The sequence below is a fragment of the Thamnophis sirtalis genome, unplaced genomic scaffold (genome assembly GCF_051295495.1).
Source record: "Thamnophis sirtalis isolate CommonGarterSnake01/CBP01778 unplaced genomic scaffold, rThaSir2_p1.2 scaffold_4, whole genome shotgun sequence".
Lineage (NCBI taxonomy): Eukaryota > Metazoa > Chordata > Lepidosauria > Squamata > Natricidae > Thamnophis > Thamnophis sirtalis.
In genome coordinates, this window is record NW_028261384.1 from 132,383,706 (window position 1) to 132,406,504 (window position 22,799).

General features: G+C 44.5%; 2 protein-coding genes across 2 annotated transcripts; both read right to left on the bottom strand.

Moving 5' to 3' along the window:
• LOC148046682 (olfactory receptor 10G6-like) lies at positions 1 to 927 on the bottom strand. Its single transcript, XM_087714885.1, has one exon. The coding sequence runs from the start codon at positions 925 to 927 to the stop codon at positions 1 to 3; it is 927 nt and encodes a 308-aa protein (XP_087571011.1).
• Positions 928 to 16,499: 15,572 nt separating this feature from the next.
• LOC148046683 (olfactory receptor 10G6-like) lies at positions 16,500 to 17,426 on the bottom strand. The gene has a single exon (XM_087714886.1). The coding sequence runs from the start codon at positions 17,424 to 17,426 to the stop codon at positions 16,500 to 16,502; it is 927 nt and encodes a 308-aa protein (XP_087571012.1).
• Positions 17,427 to 22,799: the final 5,373 nt, after the last annotated feature.

The following is a 22,799-nucleotide window of genomic DNA, read 5'->3' on the forward strand; positions in this document are numbered from 1 at the left end:
TCACTCTGGATTCCCACTACAGAGTTTCACCAGAGCAGTTTTCATCTCCTTGTTCCTAAGTGTATATATCAATGGGTTCAACAAAGGGGTGATGGTGGTGTAGAACATGCTTACCACACTATCCATGGAGTCATGAGAATCTGGCCTCAAATAACGATAAAACACAGGCAGGTAGTATATGAACACCACAGTTAGATGGGCAGTGCAAGTAGAGAAGGCTCTGTGTCGTCCTTCACTGCTACTAATTTTCAAAATGGCTGCAATGATGTAAGCATAAGATGCCAGGATGAGGACAAAGCAGGCCATTCCAATGAAACCCATGTAAATGATGATCATCAATTCACTGAATTTTACATCAACACAAGCCAGCTTCAGAATGGATGGAACATCACAGAAAACATAATCAATATAGTTGTTCTCTCCATAAGGCAAATGAAAGGTGAGTGATGTCAGAAATGAAGAGTTGAGGCTGCCTCCAATTATGGTACCCAAGGAGAGAATGAGACAGACCTTCCAACTCATGATGTTGGTATAGTGGAGTGGTTTACAAATGGCCAAGAAGCGGTCATAAGCCATCAAGGTGTAAAGAAAAGATTCTGCACATCCAAAAGAGTTCAGAAACAATACCTGTGTAACGCAACCGGCAAAGGAGATGACTTTCCCACTGGAACTGAACCCTGCAATCACTTTGGGGACCACCACGGCTGAGAAGGCCATGTCCAGGACGGAGAGATGACAGAGGAACCAGTACATGGGCTTGTGCAGCTGAAGGTCAGAGATCACCACCAAGATAATTAGAGAATTTCCAGTAAGGGTGAGAGCAAACATGACGGAGAAGAACAGCAGCAAGGGTAACTTGAACCCTTCTGGATATGGAAATCCAGAAAGGACAAAGTCATGTGGAGCTGATTGATTTGGACATTCCATGTGTCAGTTATTCTTCTATATCCTTGATGTCTTGGCTGAATGAGCTACTCTAAGAGGCCAGTTGTCTGGAGATATTTCCTATTGGATAGACATCCCTGACTGGTTCTGTGCATTTTGTAGGGCTTGAATTCACTTACTATGCTGTGGTGTTTCCCCCCTCCCAGATCTATAAAACAATGTTACATTACCCTCTTTCTGTCATATGTTATGGGGGCATTACATACAATACATGTTTAGAAAAATGTTAAATCAATATTCAATGTATTGCTCAGAGACCTATTATTTTTACTTTTTATTTCCTATCTCTCTATCATCTAACTACAAAAATTGTGAGCAGGCCCTTTCGCTAAGAAATGGATGCTTCTCGGAAAATATCTTGAAGTGAAACTTATTTAGCAAATTCCATTTGGCACCCTTGAATATCTACAAATTTGAAAAGTATCTGGTATCTATTACTATTTGCCTTACCATAATGTTGTGTTTTTTGACTAGATATGGTCTGCAGAAGATACAAATAAGTGATATTCCAAACATTTTAATCGTAAATCATAACAATCAATCATTGGTCATAACACAATACTAAGGAGACCATGAGTGCTGGAGAAGACTCCTGTGAGTCCCTTGGACTGCAAGGCGATCAAACCGGTCAGTCCTAAAGGAGATCAACCCCCTACTGCTCTTTAAAAGGCCAGATCCTGAAGATAAAGCTCAAATTCTTTGGCCACCTAATGAGAAGGAAGGACTCATTGGAGAAGAGCCTAATGCTGGGAACGATTGATGGCAAAAGAAGAAGGGGACGACAGAGAATGAGGTGGCTGGATGGAGTCACTGAAGCAGCCGGCATGAGCTTAAATTGAATCCAGAGGATGGTAGAGGACAGGAAGGCCTGGAGGAACGTTGTCCATGGGGTCGTGATGGGTCGGAGACAACTTCGCAACTAATAGCAACAAGGAGACCATTCCATTTACTTAGTAGTTTCCGATGTTTAGCTTTATAACATGCCGTTCAACTGCTCTTGGGCATTTTATGAAAAGCAGACTGCATTTTTTCCCCAGTTGCAGCCATGAGATCTTCAACCAAATTGAAAATGCTGGGGCGGGGTTTTGTGAGAGATGTTAAGGTTACTTTCCAAAATGATATCGGAGAGAATGAATTGCGTGAATAACAAAATAAGATTTCACAAATTCCAAAAATGGGATCAGCTGTTGTAAATTGTTCGCTTGTGGTAAGCTTCTGTGTTCTAGTTTTGTAAGATATTGTAAGTCTCATTGATTCCTTCTTAATTCAGATTAGATGTTCTCTCCCTTTCTCGTCTACGGAAGATGCAGTATATTATGGAGATATTATGGAGATATTATGGAGATATTATGGATTCTTTGAAGATATGGACGCTCTGTTTGGAATGGAGAAGTAGACACTCATGTATCCTGCTGCAACATTGCTATATTTCTCCCATGACATCTTTTAAATGTTGTGTGTTTATTGAACACAATGTCTTCATTACTCAGCATTGGGGAAAGGAATGATGTTGAGTGTTCCAACAAATTCCATTGGGTATTATTTTAGAATATTGCTAACTTAGGAGAAAGGCAATTATGATCTTCAGAAATTCAACTGGGGCACAATTATTTTCAACAATAGACTAGTTTGAAAGTTCAGACATATAACAATTGAAGAGAACAATTAATTATTGATCTAATTAATTATCCTCTACCTGTTTATAGCAATCCAAGTGTTTTATGATAGTTTTTGCTGAAAGCTGGCAGTGATTTCCAATTTTCAGCAAAGCCAGGCCTATGGTGAACCATGAGTTCACTTAATGACTTTAGTATTCACATAACAACCTGTTGTGGCTCGGCAGGAGCCTTTGGAGCTGCCACCAGACTCTGACAGTGAGGGGCCCTATGAGTCAGGCCTGGAGGAGGCAGAGGGTCCTGGACAGGGTTCTGACTCCGAGCAGGGCTCAGAGAGACTAGTTGGTCCCCGGTAATGACTGAGTCTTGGATTAGTGAGAGAGGCTGACACAGAAACCTCCTGTGAGTTGTTTTGGGATGCAGGCAGGAGAAGGGCTCACCGATGTAAGGAACATTTGAAGACTCACAGAAGATGATAACGAGCAGCTGCTGCTCGTTAGGATCTCCTCCTGCGGATAAAAGACTGATGGTGCCACGCCCTGGTTGCAGATGTCAACGTTCCGTTTCTGTTTTAGTCAACATTCTCCGTTCGTCTGCAACCATCGAGAAAAGCACTTGAATAAGTGACTTGATTTATATAATCCTGTTTCCCATCGAGAAAAACACTTGGATAAGTGACTTGATTTATATAATCCTGTTTTGTAGCAGTTTATGAGTTAGGACTTTTGCCAGAGCATTTATCTGTGTTTATTTTGGGGCTCGCAGCCAGCAAGAGCTGGGACTGATAAAAACATTGCTTTGAGCGTTCTGTTTGCTTTCGTTTCTGAACAGACAAGGTGGGGGCCAGAACAACAACCACTGCAAAAAGGGGTCGGTCATGAGACTGACCTGATTGGTGACCATTTTGATAGGCACTCCTTGACTTACGACCACAGTTACGCCCAACTTTTCTGTTGTTAAGTGAGACATTCATTGTGAATTTTGCTCCATTTTATGACCTTTCTTGCCTCAGTTGTTAAGTGAATTACTGCAGTGAATCACTGCAGTGGATAAGTAAGTTACCTTGTTGTTAAGGGAACCTGGCTTCCCCATGGACTTGGCTTGTCAGAAGGTCGCAAAAGGGGATTGTATCACTTTGGGACACAGCAATGGTCATAAGGATGAACCATCTGAATTTTGATCACATGAACATATGATCAATGGTCATAACAGTGTAAAACGGCCATAAGTCACTTTTTTCAGTGCTTTTGTAACTTTGAATGGTCATTACTGTTGTAAGCTGAGGACTGCCTGTGCAGTATGTCCAAAATTGGCAGGTTGTCAGGGTTCCAAATGTCATCAAAATTAAATCAGAGTCCAAGAAAATGTATTCCTCAAAGTTCCAATTTATTAAGAGAGACATGTTGGCACATCTGTGGAAAACCCTAGTTTATAGCTGCCATTACGTCCCTCCTGAACCTTCCCCCCACCCAGTGCCTTTCAATCTGCAACAGCCGTCTTTCCATCTTATTGGGTGTGCAAGGCCTGTTTGCCCTTCTCTGTGGCTGGGGGGGGGGGGGCTTCTCTGTTTACCATCCTTATCATCTACCCTAGCTGGCTCCTCCAATTACGTTTCATCTTTATGGACTTAGCCTGTTGGACTTTTAGTTCTGCATCTCTCCCCCCGGACTGCGTCTATTACCGTGGCTATCATCGTCCACTACTACCTCAGGAACTTTATCCTAGCCATCTCGACTATTACTTCTCCTATACCAGACCTTTAGAGAAAGAGGTCACTTTAGCTCCCTCATATCGTGCCGGCTTTGATCGGTCTATTGTGCTGTCGCTCTATGGACTTTATGTCTCTATGTACAGATTTGTTCGCTTATTTTATCATCTTTTATACCTGCGTAATTTTCTCTGTAAGTAGTGTGGATGTGTATTATTGTAAGTGAATGATCCCACTTTTTAACTTGTGTAATTCTCCTTTTATATTATATTGTTGTATTTTTAAATTTTTGTGGGGGTGTGAGTGAGTGAGTGCTTGGGTGTGTAAGCGAGGATTGGGATGGGAACTGGGTTCCCCCACACTGAGTGCTTCGCAGACGTGTTGGGGGATCTGGGCCTATTCCCAATCTCAGGATGACTGATTTGAAGGGCCTGTCGGGAAATGCAGGGGCTATGGGGGTGGGTGGAGGGACCACGGACATGGGAGTGGGCCGGAACATTACGGTCTTAACAGGGAGGGGCAGATATGGCGGGGAGTTTAGGGCTGGCCATTACCGGGGAAGGAGGGCTCGTTACGTCACAGAGATCCCTCCTTCTGGCCCTATGAGTCCCACTCCAAGGCCAGATGGCATGAGTAATCAGGACCCTGGTCTCAGGCTGCTGTCTCTAAATGCCAGGTCTGTAGTTCACAAGGCTCCCCTCGTCCGGGATCTAATTTTAGACGAGGGGGCAGACCTGGCATGTATTACTGAAACCTGGCTGGGCCCAGAGGGAGGGGTCCCCCTCCTGGAGATGTGCCCAGAGGGTTTTCAGGTGCTTCATCAGCCGTGATCCCAGCCAAGGGGTGGGGGTGTGGCTATTGTTTTCCGAGAGTCTCTAGCTCCTCATAGGTTCCCTGCTCCGGAGCTTGTCGTGTGTGAGTCCTTGCTGGCGAAGTTGGACCTCAAGGGTCAAGTGGGCTTGCTGTTAACGTACCTACCTCCCAACAGTTTTGCAGCAGCCTTCCCCTTGCTCCTCGAGTCAGTAGCTGAGCTGGCAATTGAGTTCCCCAGGCTTATGGTTCTGGGGGACTTCAATTTGCCTTCGCTCGGCTAACACTCTGATGGAGCGCAGGAGTTCATGGCTTCCATGACGGCCATGGGCTTGGCCCAAGTAATTTGGGGCCTAACTCACTTGGCAGGTAACACGCTCGACCTCATATTCCTCTCGGAGCAGTGGAGTTGTGATCTTGGTTTGAGGGGTAGTGAGATCTTACCCCTGTCATGATTGGACCACTACCTACTGAGGCTTGACTTTCGGAGACCAAACCCCCACTGTAGGGAGGAGGAACCGATTAGGTGGTTCCACCCCAGGCACCTTATGGACCCTTTGGGCTTTCAGACGGAGCTTGGTGTTGTTCCTGATACCCTCGCCCGCAGTCCAGCGGAGACTCTGGTTGCTGCCTGGAATTCAACAGCGGCAGAGGCTCTTAACCGGATTGCACCTTTATGGCCAATCCGAGGCAGTGGATCCAGGAGGGCTCCTTGGTTTACTGAGGAACTCCGGGAGATGAAGCGCCGAAAGAGACGCCTAGAGCAATGATGGAGATCCAGTAAGTCTGAGTCAGACCGAGCACTTTTAAAATCCAGCATCAGAGTCTACCTTCGGGCAATTAGGACGACAAAAAGAACATGTATTGCCTCTCTGATAGCTTCTGCTGAGTCGCGCCCAGCCGCCTTGTTCAGGATAATGTTTGTTTGTTTGTTTGTTTATTATAATTTATAGGCCGCCCTTTTCCCTGAGGGGACTCAGGGCGGCTTACAAAACACGGGAAAGGGGGGTACAAAGACAAAAGACATAAAACAATACATAATATTAAAAATAGAACACAACATTCATTCATCATTCGGGAGGGGACAAACTAAGATTTTTTATCCCCAGGCCTGACGGGATAGCCAGATCTTAAGGGCCGTGCGGAAGGCCTGGGCAGTGGTGAGGGTGCGAATCTCCACGGGGAGATTGTTCCATAGCGTCGGAGCTGCAACTGAGAAGGCTCTCCTCCGCGTAGTCGCCAGTCGGCACTGACTGGCAGATGGGATTCGGAGGAGGCCTACCCTGTGCGATCTGATGGGACGCAGGGAGGTAATTGGCAGAAGGCGGTCTCTCAAATAGCCAGATCCACTACCATGGAGCGCTTTGTGAGTGGTAAGTAGGACCTTGAAGTGCACCCGGAGATCAACAGGTAGCCAGCGCAGCTCACGGAGGATCGGTGTTATGTGGGCGAACCGTGGTGCGCCCACGATCACTCGCGCGGCCGCATTCTGGACTAGCTGAAGTCACCGGATGCTCTTCAAGGGCAGCCCCATGTAGAGCACGTTGCAGTATTCCAGCCTAGAGATCACAAGGGCTCGAGTGACTGTTGTGAGGGCCTCCCGGTTCAGGTAGGGCCGCAACTGGCGCATCAGGCGAACCTGAGCAAATGCCCCCCTGGTCACAGCTGACAAATGATGGTCGAAACTCAGCTGCCGGTCCAGGAGGACTCCTAAGTTGTGGACCCTGTCTGAGGGGTATAAATTTTGTCCCCCCAGCCTGATTGATGGAACATTAACCAAATTTTTGGGAGGAAAACACAACAGCCACTCGGTCTTTTTCGGGTTGAGCACCAGTTTGTTAGCTCTCATCCAGTCTTTAACAGCCTCAAGGCCCCGGTTCATCACTTCCACCGCTTCATTGAGTTGGCACGGGGCGGACAGATACAACTGTGTATCGTCCGCATATTGGTGGTATTTTATCCCGTGCCTCCGAATGATCTCGCCCACCGGTTTCATGTATATGTTAAATAGTAGGGGGGATAAGACCGAACCCTGCGGCACCCCACAAGTAAGGGGCCTCGGGGACGATCTCTGCCCCCCCACCAACACCGACTGTGACCTGTCCGAGAGGTAGGAGGAGAACCACTGCAGAACAGTGCCTCCCACTCCCACCTCCCGCAGTCGTCGCAGAAGGATACCATGGTCGATGGTATCGAAAGCCGCTGAGAGGTCAAGGAGAACCAGGATGGACGCATGGCCTCCATCTCTGGCTCTCCAGAGATCATCGGTCAATGCGACCAAAGTGGTTTCTGTGCTGTAACCGGGCCTGAAGCCAGACTGGAAGGGGTCAAGATAGTTAGCTTCCTCCAAGGTACGCTGAAGCTGGAAGGCCACCACCTTCTCAACAACCTTCCCCACAAAGGGGAGGTTGGAGACTGGACGGTAGTTGTTAAGAATTGCTGGATCCAAGGACGGTTTCTTCAGGAGGGGTCTCACCACCGCCGCCTTCAGCGCGGTGGGGAGGTGTCCCTCCCGAAGAGAGGTGGTAACAACCGCCTGGATCCAGCCTCGTGTCACCTCACTGCTGTTGGCAACCAGCCAGGAGGGACACGGGTCCAGTATACAGGTGGAGGCGCTCACAGGTCGCATAGCCTTGTCCACATCCCCGGAGGCAACATCCTGAAACTCAACCCAGAGATGGTCTGCCAGATCATTCCCTTGTGTCTCGGCTGGATCTGCAAGAGTGGAGTGCAGGTCCGATCGAAACCGAGCAACTTTGTCCGCCAAGAACTGTACATATTCCTCAGCCTTACCCTGTAAGGGGTTCTCCGTCTCCCTCCTATTTAGGAGGGAGCGGGTTATAACCCGTTCCCTCCTGAACAGGAGGGATATGAGCAACCCTTTGCAAGGCAGAGCTGAGGAATACGTCCAATTTCTCGCAGATAAAGTTGCTCGGCTTTGGGCGGACCTGGACTCCAATTGCGCAAAGCCAGCCGAGGCACCAGGGGAGAATCTGGATAGACATCACTGGATTGATTTTCAAGTTGTTACCCCTGAGGAAGTGGACAAGGCCATGGGAGCCGTAAGTGCCTCCACATGTGTGCTGGACCCGTGCCCCTCCTGGCTGGTTGCTAACAGCAGGGAGGTGACACGGGGCTGGATCCAGGTGGTTGTTACCAACTCTCTTCGGGAGTGGTTCTTACCCCCCGCTTTAAAGGCAGCGGTGGTGAGACCCCTTCTGAAGAAGCCATCCTTGGCTTCTAGCTGTTTTAAATAACTATCATCCAGTCTCCAACCTCCCATTTGTGGGGAAGGTTGTTGAGAAAGTAGTGGCCTTTCAGTTCCGGCGGTCCTTGGAGGAAACTGATTATCTAGATCCCTTTCAGTCGGGATTTAGGCCTTGCTACAGCACGGAAACCGCTTTGGTCGCGCTGACCAATGATCTCTGGAGAGCCAGGGATGGGGGGGTCATCCCTCCGTCCTAGTGCTCCTTGACCTCTCAGCGGCCTTTGATACCATCGACCATGGTATCCTTCTGCGATGACTGTGGGAGGTGGGGGTGGGAGGCACTGTCCTACAGTGGTTCTCCTCTTATCTCTCAGACAGGTCGCAGTCAGTGTTGGTCGGAGGGCAGAGATCGACCCCTAGGCCCCTGAATTATGGGGTGCCGCAGGGTTCGGTCCTGTCCCCCCTCCTGTTTAATATCTACATGAAGCCGCTGGGTGAGATCATTCGACGGCATGGGATAAAATACCATCAGTATGTGGACGATACACAGTTGTATCTGTCCGCCCCGTGCCAACTCAGTGAAGTGGTTGACGTGATGTGCCAGTGCCTCGAGGCTGTTAGGGTCTGGATGGGGGTTAACAAGCTTGCTCAATCCGGATAAGACCGAGTGGCTGGTGTGTTTCCCTCCCACTAATTGGCCAGGTTTTCCATCTCTCAGGCTGGGGGGGTCAAACAGTACGCCCCTCAGACAGGGTTCGCAATTTGGGAGTCCTCCTGGACCCACAGCTGACTTTTGAACACCACTTGTCGGCTGTGACCAGGGGGGCATTTGCCCAGGTTCGCCTGGTGCACCAGTTGCGTCCCTACCTGAACCGGGGGGCCCTCACAACAGTCACTCATGGCCTTGTGACCTCAAGACTAGACTACTGCAATGTGCTCTACATGGGGCAGCCCTTGAAGAGCATTCGGAGACTTCAGCTTGTCCAGAATGCAGCCGCACGAGCGATCGTGGGTGCACCTCGGTTCACCCACGTTACACCTATCCTTCGCGAGCTGCACTGGCTGCCTATTGGTCTTCGGATACTCTTCAAGGCGCTAGTTGTCACTTATAAAGCCCTTCATGGTATTGGACCTGGGTACTTGAGAGACCACCTGCTGCCAATTACCTCCAATAGACCGATCAGATCCCACAGATTAGGCCTCCTCCGAATTCCATCTGCCGGCCAATGCTGACTGGCGATCACCCGGAAGAGAGCCTTCTCTGTGGCTGCTCCGGCCCTCTGGAACGAGCTCCCCGTGGACATTCGAACCCTCACCACCCTCCAGGCCTTCCACAAAGCCCTTAAAACCTGGTTGTTCTGACAGGCCTGGGGCTAATGAGCTTTTGTCCCCCCTCGAATGGTATGGTTGTTGTGTCCTTTTAAATTGTGTATTGTTCTGTTCATCTTTTTTATTCCTTATTTGTACCCCCCTCCTTGACTTGGATTGTGAGCCACCCTGAGTCACCTTTGGGGAAAAGGGCAGCATAGAAATATAATAAATTCAATTCAATTCAATTCAATTCAAACCCGAATCTGAAACCTTCCTGGGTTTTCCACCCAGTTGAAAGCTCAAGATCTTGCCCCTACACCCACAAGTCCCATCACATAGTCCAATCTTCCACTGCCATGCTGGCAGTTCTACCCATCTAGTTCCGGTCAGGTGCAGAGGTGAAAAGACAAAGGATGACCTTGGCTTCCTAGAAAGAATGTTGCTATGGCTACATCACATCTCACTCCTACAATCCTTCCTCCTATTTCCCCACAATAGAAAATACATAGTAGAATAGCCATGATGGTTGTACTCTGAGGGCTACCAATAGTTAGTTGCTGTAAAAACTGATGTTGAACCACCAAAAATAAATCATTATGCTCCAGAACGCATTCCTCGACAAGGAAATTCATGTGTCAGGGTTCCAAGTAACACCCCTAATGGAAGAAGACTCCAAAGCTTGAGTTTCCTCAAAGTTCCATTTGATTAGAGATGTCATATTGGCACATCTGGGAAAACTTGAATCTGAAAGTTCCCATGTTTTCCCCACCCAAAAGAAAGTTCAAGTCCTTGCCCAGCACCTACATGTCCATCCCATGATCCAATCATGGTCCAAATGACAATTTAGAAGAACATCAGAATATATTACTCAATTACTTCTCAAGGAAAGTTAATATGGAAAATAAAATCTTGGCTGTTGTTTTCCTTGATAGAATTCTTGACATAATTTTCCATATGTGACGGCTGCATGCAGATCTCTGCACCCTTGACAAAAGTATGCAGAACTACAGTCTATTTCAACACATTTTGCTCCTCAGAAAAATACTAGCATTATTGTAAGAGTATCGTGGTTGAGATACAAAGGTGCTTTTTCAAGGGGCAACTGGGCTTTCTGTTTTTTTTTTCCTTTGAAGGCATCTCACTTCTTATCCAAGAAGCTTCTTCGGTTCTAACTGGATGGTAGGGAGAAGTTGAAGAGGTTTCTTGGGTGAGAAGCAGGTGTTTAGACGGCAGGCTGGTCCAGATCTAAGCACCCTGCAGGCAGATCCGGCCCCTAGGCATTGAGTTTCACACCCCTGGCCTAGTTTGTATGAAAGGAGCTATTTGTCTACACTTTTTTTTAAAAAAAAAAAAATTAAAAAAATATTGAACTGTTTTTTTTTCCAGTTTTTTAATACAATTATCATCTAAGCAATTCGGAGAAACGGTTGTTGGAAGAAATATTTTGTTTTTTCCCACTTTACAGGGCTAATCCTGTAAGGAAGGCAGGAAGGAAACATTCTGGGGTTGTTTCTAGCCTAATCTTTATTGCCCTGCTTACAGAAACTACCTCTCCAGTTAACCCTTATTACCATTGTAACAACTAAGGTGAAGTGCCCATCGACCTGAGTGACATTGACTTGGCCATGCTTACATGATCACATGACCACCGAGCCCAGCCTACCCAGCTGGTCATTAGGGCAGAGAACTGGTTAGTAAATTATTTGAATCCCACCACTGCTGTGTACATATATTTATTTTATACATAATAGTCTATTAATATATTAATATATTAATTTACCTACAATCCCTCTTATGTCCATACATACTATGTATTTATGCCTTCTTTATACATATTACTCTATTAATGTACTAATGTATATACAATACATCTTATATAAATCTATGTGTACATATATTTCTTTTATACATATCAATCATATATATATATATATACTTAAAGTCACAACCCCTGGTATGCCCAAGTGTGGGAGGAAGGTCACACTTCCACTCTCTGTCATTAGGCTCGTCACAAGAGTCCATCCAGACAGAAACCCAATATTTTTACTGTTGCCTTTGTTATATTTGTGTTTTTATTTGTGCTGATAAATAAAAACAAATAAAAACATATATATATATATATATATATATATATATATATATATATATATATATATATATATATATATATATATATATATATATATATATATATATGTCTAAATGATCTGTCTGTCTGTCTGCCCACCCACACATCATCCATCCATCCACCCATCCACCCATCCACCCATCCACCCATCCACCCATCCACCCAAATATTAAAAACTATACTCAAACTAAAACTGAGAGATGGACAGGATGGGGATAAGGTTTTCTTACCCTGTCAGTCATCTCCAGTGGTGAATGCCCCCTTCAGTATATCCATACTTTAAAAGTGCTCAGTAGAAAATTTCAGCAGACCCAGGAAAGAATTCAATAGAATAGAATAGAATAGAATAGAATAGAATAGAATAGAATAGAATAGAATAGAATAGAATAGAATAGAATAGAATAGAATTCTTTATTGGCCAAGTGTGATGGCACACACAAGGAATTTGTCTTTGGTGCAGATGCTCTCAATGTACAGAAAAAGACAAGGTACATTCATCATGAATCATAAGGTACAACACAATGATAGTCACAGGGTACAAATAAGCAATCCAGAAACAATCAATATCAATATAAATTGTAAGGATACAAGCAACAGAGTTTCAGTCATACAGTCATAAGTGGGAGGAGATGGGTGATAGGAACAATGAGAAGATTAGTAGTAATAGTAACGCAGACTTAGTCAACAGTTTGACAGTGTTGATGGAATTATTTGTTTAGCAGAGTGATGGTGTTTTGGGGAAAAACCCGTCCTTGTCTCTAGTTGGTCTGGTGTGCAGTGCTCTATAGCGTTGTTTTGAGGGTAGGGGTTGAAACAATTGATGTCCAGGATTGGAGGGGTCTGTAAATATTTTCACATCCCTCTTTTTGACTCGTGCAGTATATAGGTCTTCAAGGCAGGTTGGAACAGAGAAGGAAAGATAACATACATCTAAATATTAATTGTGTTTATTTTTAAAAAATCTAAAAAAAAATGGGTTTTTTTGCTTTAACATTTTTATTTTTTATTACATAAAATAGAAAGAACAACAGAAAATAGAAAATTAAGGGGGGGGGAAAGGAATGGGGGAAAGGGTGTGTGAGATACAAGGAGAAAGAGAAAAAGAATGAAAAGGTGGCATTACTTCCTAGCACAGCACAATAGCGAAAGCAATAGCAGTTAGACTTATATACCGCTTCATAGGGATTTCAGCCCTCTCTGAGCGGTTTACAGAGTCAGCATATTGCCCCCACAATCTGGGTCCTCATTTCACCCACCTCGGAAGGATGGAAGGCTGAGTCAACCTTGAGCAGGTGAGATTTGAACAGCCGAACTGCAGATAGCAGTCAGCTGAAGTGGCCTGCAGTACTGCACTCTAACCACTGCGCCACCTCGGCTCTAAAGCACAAGATAAATACACCCCAACCTCAAGGTTTTGCTTTTACACATTAATATATAACTAGCCATTTCCATAACATCAAATATTTCTAATCAACAAAACAAAGATCAAAGTTTCATGTTTTTTTTCTCCACAAGCACAAATTCCAGAAGGGATACCCAAAATAAGAACCTATTTTCCTCTTTAAATAAAGTAATCAAGTTGGAAGAAGGCGGGGCTTAGCAGTGAGAAGATGGAGTTTCAGGCTACTCCTGAAATTCCTCTATACCGAAGGATTTTTGGACGAGTTCTTTGAACTCTAGCTGTCCCAGAGACGACAGTGAAGGTGGGGAGAGACCCTAGACCTCAGAGATACCCGCAAATCTCTGGGGGGGGGTATTAACTCCTCGTGCCAATTCCTTTCTGGATTAGCTGCGTGCTAACTGAAACTGCAGGCTGCCCCTAAGAATGCTAGAAGTGATGTCATCTGGTAAGCTGATTTTATTATCCAAGAGAGACTGTCCGCGTTAAAAACTTAAGATAATTGAAACCAAAGAACAGGGAAACTTAGCGGCGAATTGGTGTTTTCTAATGGATTTATGGCTGGTGGTTACTTTACTTCTTAAATGCTTCAAGAAACTCCTCGACACCCTCCCCCCTCTGAATCTCCTTAAATGGATCGTAAAATTTATTTTCTACTAATTAGCCCGTCATGACTCGACACTTTTATTACTTTACTACTCGGCTTTGTTTACAATCACAGCCTGTGAGAGACTAAGAAGTCTGTGGAAAAAAAAAAAGTTTGCAATATTTAACTGCGACACACAACATGGCATCCCAAAATACCTCTAAGATTTCATTTCAAAGACTTTTTTCAGCATGTAGAGGACTTTATAATTCTTATCAAAGATTGGAAAGAAAATTGGATCATCTGATTTCAAAATATGAAGCAAAAACTGAGATTGTTGAATGTTTAAATGCTCCTGAAATACAAACGGAAAATGTGAGAAATGGTGTCTGGTCTATTTCAGAGGAAGAAAGGAGGGGGGAAGCTATAAAGAAGACTCATTTAAAAAGACAGTGTGCAGGAGGAATGGAAAATCCACCTTTGAGAATTAAAGTTAATTTGGAAAATATTACAAGCCTAGGACAACATTATTATTATTTCATTACTGATATTCAGAGTCCAAAGGTGCCAAAATATCTTTGTCTGGATTTGATTATGAAAACATTTGGTAAATTTATCCAACGTGTGGCAATTGGCTGGAGAAGATCGTGCTATTGGAGAGACACTGGCTGATAGATGGAACAACGTAATTTAAAATCTAGCTAAATCTGATTACCTTAATGTGTAATAGATATAGCTGAAAAATGACCTAATTGCTTTTTCTTGTAACAGATATAGTTGAATAATAATTGATACTGATAGTAATGTATATAATGTGGAGTTGATATGATAACTAACAATTGGAAGATTATACACAAAGAGTATTAAATACAATAATTATCACTATTAAAAACTAAATAAAATACATACAATCAAATGTTAATCAATACTGGGAAAATGTTATGATATATGATATAACTAAATATTATGGATGTCCAGCTAAAATAGGATATGAGGATTTGATGATAATAGAGGATTTTATAAATAAGTAAATGAATTGTCAGCATGTATTATGGATTAATTATGTAATGCATAGCTAAGGATGAAGGATGTTTAAACAACCATAGGTAATTAAAACTGGAGGTATAATGATGTTGATATGGTAAATATTCGAGTTAAGATATTTGAATTAATATGAGTTAATGGAAGAGAAGCACCAAAGCATGTTGTAACCAGTTGATATACTTCTTTTTTTTTCCATGATAGACACCTGTGTTTTGTTTCGTTTTCCTGCCTTCTCTCTTGTCGTTTTTGTCTTTTTTGTATTATTTTTATTTTTTATTTTTTATTTTAATTTTTATTTTTATCTGTCCTTTTTTTCCTTTTTTTTTTCCTCTTTTTGATTTTTTCCTCTCCCACCGGTGTGGGCAGGGATTGGTCAAGATTATTACTTTTATCAATATTGCTAAATAATAATTACAGTTAAATGAAAATGGATATATAATAATGCCTTAGTTAATATGAGTTATGTCGGTTGACTATGGAGGAGATGTACCAAAACTTATCTGTAATTGATTGATATATTTTTTACAGATGTAAAGAAAGATGTATACCTGTTTTAAACTAAAATTAAAAAACACTTATTAAAAAAAAAATAAAGTAATCAAGTTAACCTTTCCTGCTTTATTTTCCTTGCTAAAGAAATAATGCTCATTCTATTTGTATTCCTAACCCTATGTGTAGAAAGCTACTCACCCAGGCCTTGTAAGAGACAGTGTGGAATGTCAAATAGTCTAATGAGACAGAGTGGAGAGGTTGATTTGATGGAATTCATCTTCTTCCGTGTCAAAGTTCGTAGAGCTCATAGAAGCTGGCTGAAAAAGAACTTTGTCAACCACTGTTTTTCAAGGTCTGGTTGGATGAGAACTTCCCTAGGAGAAGAAGACAGCAGCATCTAAAGGGAATGGTTGCTTTTTAAACTTTAGGCTTCCTTCAAAATGGCTCACATCTCAGGAGCTTTCCTGGGCATCTGCTCAAGCTTTCTCTTGAAACCATCTGCAGGTTGAAGGACCATTGATCCAACTTACGATATTGATTCTTTACACCTCTAAGCAGATCATCTTCAACTCCTAGATTAACTAGGACACAGTGCAAGACACATCCCCAAACTTCCCATGAGCTCCTTGTGGCTTTCTATGAAATTTGACTAGCTATATTCATACTTTAAGAGTGGTCAACTTTCAATAGATCCATAAAATACCTCAGTTTTCCATCCTGAAATGATGGTGTAAACCTGACAAAAGAAAAACTAAGAAAGTCCAGTTGCCTCCTAAAAGAGGACCTTTGGAACAACCATGGATGACTGGATGACTGAGAACCTCTACAGACCTTTAGCTATACAATTTGGGATGAACATCTTTTGAATGGTGTGAGAGTAGGGATGGTTTTCAAGAGGAAAAAATGCAGACTACAGGAACCAGGAGCACTATTCAGGTGACCCCATGGACACTGATAAACCTCCAAGCAGCCTCAATGACTATCTAAAAGGATGCCAATGACCAGCTCTCTGCAAGGAATATAAATCCTTCAATTCCTCACTGTCGTGTCAGACCTGAAGAAGCTTCTTGGATGAGAAGCAAAATGTCCTCAAAAGAAAAAAAAACAAGAAAGTCCTGTGCCTCCTGGACAAAAAAAAACCAGTTTTGGGACAACCATGATCTGGGTGACTGAGAATCTCTACAGACCATTAAACTTAAGAATGCACCATGTTTCTTTACAAAACATAAAAGGTAGACGTACTTCATATTGTCTATTCTGGATTCCCACTACAGAGTTTCACCAGAGCAGTTTTCATCTCCTTGTTCCTAAGTGTATATATCAATGGATTCAACAATGGGGTGATGGTGGTGTAGAACATGCTTACCACACTATCCATGGAGTCATGAGAATCTGGCCTCAAATAACGATAAAACAAAGGCAGGTAGTATATGAACACCACAGTTAGATGGGCAGTGCAAGTAGAGAAGGCTCTGTGTCGTCCTTCACTGCTACTAATTTTCAAAATGGCTGCAACAATGTAAGCATAAGATGCCAGGATGAGGACAAAGCAGGCCATTCCAATGAAACCCATGTCAACGATGATCATCAATTCACTGAATTTTACATCAACACAAGCCAGCTTCAGAATGGATGGAACATCACAGAAAACATAGTCAATATAGTTGTTCTCTCCATAAGGCAAATGAAAGGTGAGTGATGTCAGAAATGAAGAGTTGAGGCTGCCTCCAATTATGGTACCCAAGGAGAGAATGAGACAGACCTTCCAACTCATGATGTTGGTATAGTGGAGTGGTTTACAAATGGCCAAGAAGCGGTCATAAGCCATCAAGGTGTAAAGAAAAGATTCTGCACATCCAAAAGAGTTCAGAAACAATACCTGTGTAACGCAACCGGCAAAGGAGATGACTTTCCCACTGGAAGTGAACCCTGCAATCACTTTGGGAACCACCACGGCTGAGAAGGCCATGTCCAGGACAGAGAGATGACAGAGGAACCAGTACATGGGCTTGTGCAGCTGAAGGTCAGAGATCACCACCAAGATAATTAGAGAATTTCCAGTAAGGGTGAGAGCAAACATGATGGAGAAGAACAGCAGCAAGGGTAGCTTGAACCCTTCTGGATATGGAAATCCAGAAAGGATAAAGTCATGTGGAGCTGATTGGTTTGGACATTCCATGTGTCAGTTATTCTTCTATATCCTTGATGTCTTGGCTGAATGAGCTACACTAAGAGGCCAGTTGTCTGGAGATATTTCCTATTGGATAGACATCCCTAACCGGTTCTGTGCATTTTGTAGGACTTGAATTTACTTACTATGCAGATCTATAAAACAACGTTACATTACCCTCTTTCTGTCATATGTTATGGGGGGGTTATGTTTAGAAAAACGTTAAATCAATATTCAATGTATTGGACAGAGAACTATTATTTTTACTTTTTATTTCCTATCTCTCTATCATCTAACTACCAAAATTGTGAGCAGATCCTTTAGCTAAGAAACGGATGCTTCTAGGAAAATATCTTGAAGTGAAACTTATTTAGCAAATTCTCTTTGGCACCCCTGAATATCTACAAATTTGGAAAGTATCTGGCATCTATTACTATTTGCCTTACCATAATGTTGTGTTTTTTGACTAGATATGGTCTGCAGAAGATACGAATAGGTGATATTCCAATCATTTTAATCGTAAATCATAACAATCAATCATTGGTCATAACACAATACTAAGGAGACCATGAGTGTTGGAGAAGACTCCTGTGAGTCCCTTGGACTGCAAGGCGATCAAACCGGTCAGTCCTAAAGGAGATCAACCCCGACTGCTCTTTAGAAGGCCAGATCCTGAAGATAAAACTCAAAAACTTTGGCCACCTAATGAGAAGGAAGGACTCACGGGAGTCCTAATGCTGGGAACGATTGATGGCAAAAGAAGAAGGGGACAACAGAGAATGAGGTGGCTGGATGGAGTCACTGAAGCAGCCGGTGTGAACTTCAATGGAATCCAGAGAATGGTAGAGGACAGGAAGACCTGGAGGAACGTTGTCCTTGGGGTCGTGATGGGTCGGAGACAACTTCGCAACTAATAGCAACAAGGAGACCATTCCATTTACTTAGTAGTTTCCGATGTTTAGCTTTATAACATGCCGTTCAACTGCTCTTGGGCATTTTATGAAAAGCAGACTGCATTTTTTCCCCAGTTGCAGCCAGGAGATCTTCAACCAAATTGAAAATGCTGGGGCGGGGGTTTGTGGGAGATGTTAAGGTTACTTTCCAAAATGATATCGGAGAGAATGAATTGCATGAATCACAAAATAAGATTTCAGAAATTCCAAAAATGAGATCAGCTGTTGTGAATTGTTGGCTTGTGGTAAGCTTCTGTGTTCTAGTTTTGTAAGATATTGCATTGATTCCTTCTTAATTCGGATTAGATGTTCTCTCCCTTTCTCGTCTACGGAAGATGCAGTATATTATGGAGATATTATGGATTCTTTGAAGATATGGACTCTCTGTTTGGAATGGAGAATTAGACACTCATGTATCCTGCTGCAACATTGCTATATTTCTCCCATGACATCTTTTAAATGTTGTGTGTTTATTGAACACAATGTCTTCATTACCCAGCATTGGGGAAAGGAATGATGTTGAGTGTTCCATCAAATTCCATTGAGTATTATTTTAGAATATTGCTAACTTAGGAGAAAGGCAATTATGATCTTCAGAAATTCAACTGGGGCACAATTATTTTCAACAATAGACTAGCTTGAAAGTTCAGACATAACAATTGAAGAGAACAATTAGTTATTGATCTAATTAATTATCCTCTACCTGTTTATAGCAATCCAAGTGTTTTATGATAGTTTTTGCTGAAAGCTGGCAGTGATTTCCAATTTTCAGCAAAGCCAGGCCTATGGTGAACCATGAGTTTACTTAATGACTTTAGTATTCACATAACAACCTGTTGTGGCTCGGCAGGAGCCTTTGGAGCTGCTATTAGACTCTGACAGTGAGGGGCCCTATGAGTCAGGCCTGGAGGAGGCGGAGGGTCCTGGACAGGGTTCTGACTCCGAGCAGGGCTCAGAGAGACTAATTGGTCCTCAGGTAATGACTGAGTCTTGGATTAGTGAGAGAGGCTGACACAGAAACCTCCTGTGAGTTGTTTTGGGATGCACGCAGGAGAAGGGCTGACCAATGTAAGGAACAATTGAGGACTCACAGAAGATGATAACGAGCAGCTGTTGCTCGTTAGGATCTCCTCCTGCAGATAAAAGACTGATGGTGCGACGCCCTGGTTGCAGATGTCAACGTTCCGTTTCTGTTTTAGTCAACATTCTCCGTTCGTGTGCAAGCATCGAGAAAAGCACTTGAATAAGTGACTTGATTTATATAATCCTGTTTTCCATTGAGAAAAACGGGGATTGTATCACTTTGGGACACAGCAATGGTCATAAGGATGAACCATCTGAATTTTGATCACATGAACATATGATCAAAGGTTGTAACAGTGTAAAACAGCCATAAGTCACTTTTTTTCAGTGCTTTTGTAACTTTGAATGGTCACTACTGTTGTCAGCCGAGGACTGCCTGCGCAGTATGTCCAAAATTGGCAGGTTGTCAGGGTTCCAAATATCATCCAAAATTAAATCAGAGTCCAAGAAAATGTATTCCTCAAAGTTCCAATTTATTAAGAGAGACATGCTGGCACATCTGTGGAAAACCCGAATCTGAAAGCTTCCTGGGTTTTCCACCCAGTTGAAAGTTCAAGATCTTGCCCCTACACCCACAAGTCCCATCACATAGTCCAATCTTCCACTCCCATGCTGGCAGTTCCACGCATCCAGTTCCGGTCAGGTGCAGAGGTGAAAAGACAAAGGATGACCTTGGCTTCCTAGAAAGAATGTTGCTATGGCTACATCCCATCTCACTCCTACAATCCCTCCTCCTATTTCCCCACAATAGAAAATGCATAGTAGAATAGCCATGACGGTTGTACTCTGAGGGCTACCAATAGTTAGTTGCTGTAAAAACTGATGTTGAACCACCATAAATAAATCATTATGCTCCAGAACGCATTCCTCGACAAGGAAATTCATGTGTCAGGGTTACAAGTAACACCCCTAATAGAAGAAGACTCCAAAGCTCAAAGTTCCATTTGATTAGAGATGTCATATTGGCACAAGGGCTGCGCATGTGCGAGATTAGAGATGGCTGCTAGGTGCTCTTCTCCGCGCTAACTTAGACGGAAAAACGCTGGAAACCCCAAAATATCAACTTGCACCTTCTGTGAAGGGGTCCTCAGGGATGCCCGGAGTCTGGGGGATCCGAAGAGGCCAGACCTTTGCGGGGGCCACCGTTTTCGGGCGGCCCCGGTTTGCTCAAACGCCGGAGGTCTGTGTGCTGCCTGTGCTGCTCGGCGGTGGGGGAGGTGATGCCACGCTGGGAGCGGCAGTAGCATGCTTCGGTGTTTTCCTTTGGTGGCGGCGTCCTTCAGCATTCTCCAACGGCTTCGGTGTCCTTGTTCTGCTGGCTGCACCTCCTGGGGACTTTGTTTGTTTGCCATCGCCCCGGAGTGTGAGCGGACGGACGGAGGAATCGTTGGGACTGTTGGCTGAGCTTCCTGGGGGCTCTGCTCGGCCGCCATCATCCCGGAGAGAGAGCGGACAGATAAGAATATTGCTGAGGGTGAGAGTGCTGGCTGTACCTCCTGGGGGCTTTGCCTGGCTACTATTGCTTCGGAGAGAGAGTAGATGGACAGAATTATTGTTGGGACTGAGAAAGTTGGGCGGCTGGCTTTGCCTGGTGCCGCGGCAGTCCCTCCGGATGGCTCTCCTCCTTGTTCGGCCTCGTTTTTGCCCCGCCATTGCCCCCTCCCCCGCTATTGTTTGGTCAGGTGGCTCCTCAGAGGTGACTCCATCTTTGCCTGTCCCCACTGCTGCAAAGCTTCCCCCTGTGTTTTCTGCCTGGCACTGGACTACTCTTCATTGTGGCATTTTAACATCCGGCCTCTTCTTGCCACGGCCTTTGGATTCCTAGGCTTGCTGGCACACCTCCACCTGGCTCTGACTATTGCCACTATTACTATCTGTTACTACCCTTGTGGCATTGCCCTGGACAGTGCCTGCACAAGAAAGCCGTTTGCCATCTTGGACTGTTCCGGCCTTGTTGGACCTTTTCAAACTTACAGAAGAAGAGGGGGATATAAGACACTCCTCCATATATCTTACTTGAACTTCAACTGGTCTCCAGCTATTCTAACCATCCTGAACGCTGAGAGCCAGTTATGTTATCTGATCTTGCAATTTTAATCAACTGCGCAATTTATCTTCTTTTTCTTCCTTTTCTTTCGTCTTTTCTTCTTTCTTTTTGTACGGGATATGCATGGGATATGTATGGGATGAATGAATGTCCCACTTTTTACTATTATTATTGTTGTAATTTTTGTGTTTTTAACTGCTACGTGGGGATTGCCTGGGTGAGTGCATGAGTATGTATGATTCGGAGGACCTGCCGGGGAATGCGGGGGGCACGGGGGTGGTTGAGGGGACCAGAGACACGGGAGAGGGTCGGAGCATTACGGTCGTAACAGGGAGGGGCAGATATGGCGGGGACTTTAGGGCTGGCCATTACCGGGGAAGGAGGGTTCGCTACGTTACAGAGATCCCTCCTTCCGGCCCTATGAGTCCCACTCCGAGGCCAGATGGCACAAGTAATCAGGACCCTGGTCTCAGGCTGCTGTCGCTAAATGCCAGGTCTGTGGTTCACAAGGCTCCTCTCGTCCGGGACTTAATTTTAGACGAGAGGGCAGACCTGGCATGTATTACTGAAACCTGGCTGGGCCCGGAGGGAGGAGTCCCTCTCATAGAGATGTGCCCAGAAGGATTTCAGGTGCTGCACCAGCCGAGAGCCCAGAGAAGGGGTGGGGGTGTGGCTATTGTTATCCGGGAGTCGTTAGCACCTCGTAGGATCCCTGCTCCGGAGCTTGTCGGGTGTGAGTCTCTGCTGGTAAAGTTGGACCTCAAGGGTCAAGTGGGTCTGCTGTTAATGTACCTGCCTCCCAACAGCGTTGCAGCAGCCCTCCCCTCGCTCCTCGAGTCGGTAGCCGAGCTAGCAATTGAGTTCCCTAGACTTATGGTCTTGGGGGACTTCAATTTGCCGTCGCTCGGCTAACACTCTGATGGGGCGCAGGAGTTCATGGCTTCCATGATGGCCATGGGCTTGACCCAGGTAATCTGGGGCCCAACCCACTCAGCGGGTCACATGCTCGACCTCGTATTCCTCTCGGAGCAGTGGATTTGTGATCTTGGTCTGAGGGGTAATGAGATCATACCCCTGTCGTGGTCAGACCACTGCCTACTGAAGCTCGACTTCCGGAGACCAAACCCCCACTGTAGGGAGGAGGAACCGACCAGGTGGTTCCGCCCCAGGCGACTTATGGAGCCGTTAAGGTTCCAGACGGAGTTTGGGGTCATTCCTGATACTTTGCCCACAGTCCGGTAGAGACTCTGGTTGCTGCCTGGCACTCAGCAGCATCGGAGACCCTTGACCGGATTGCGC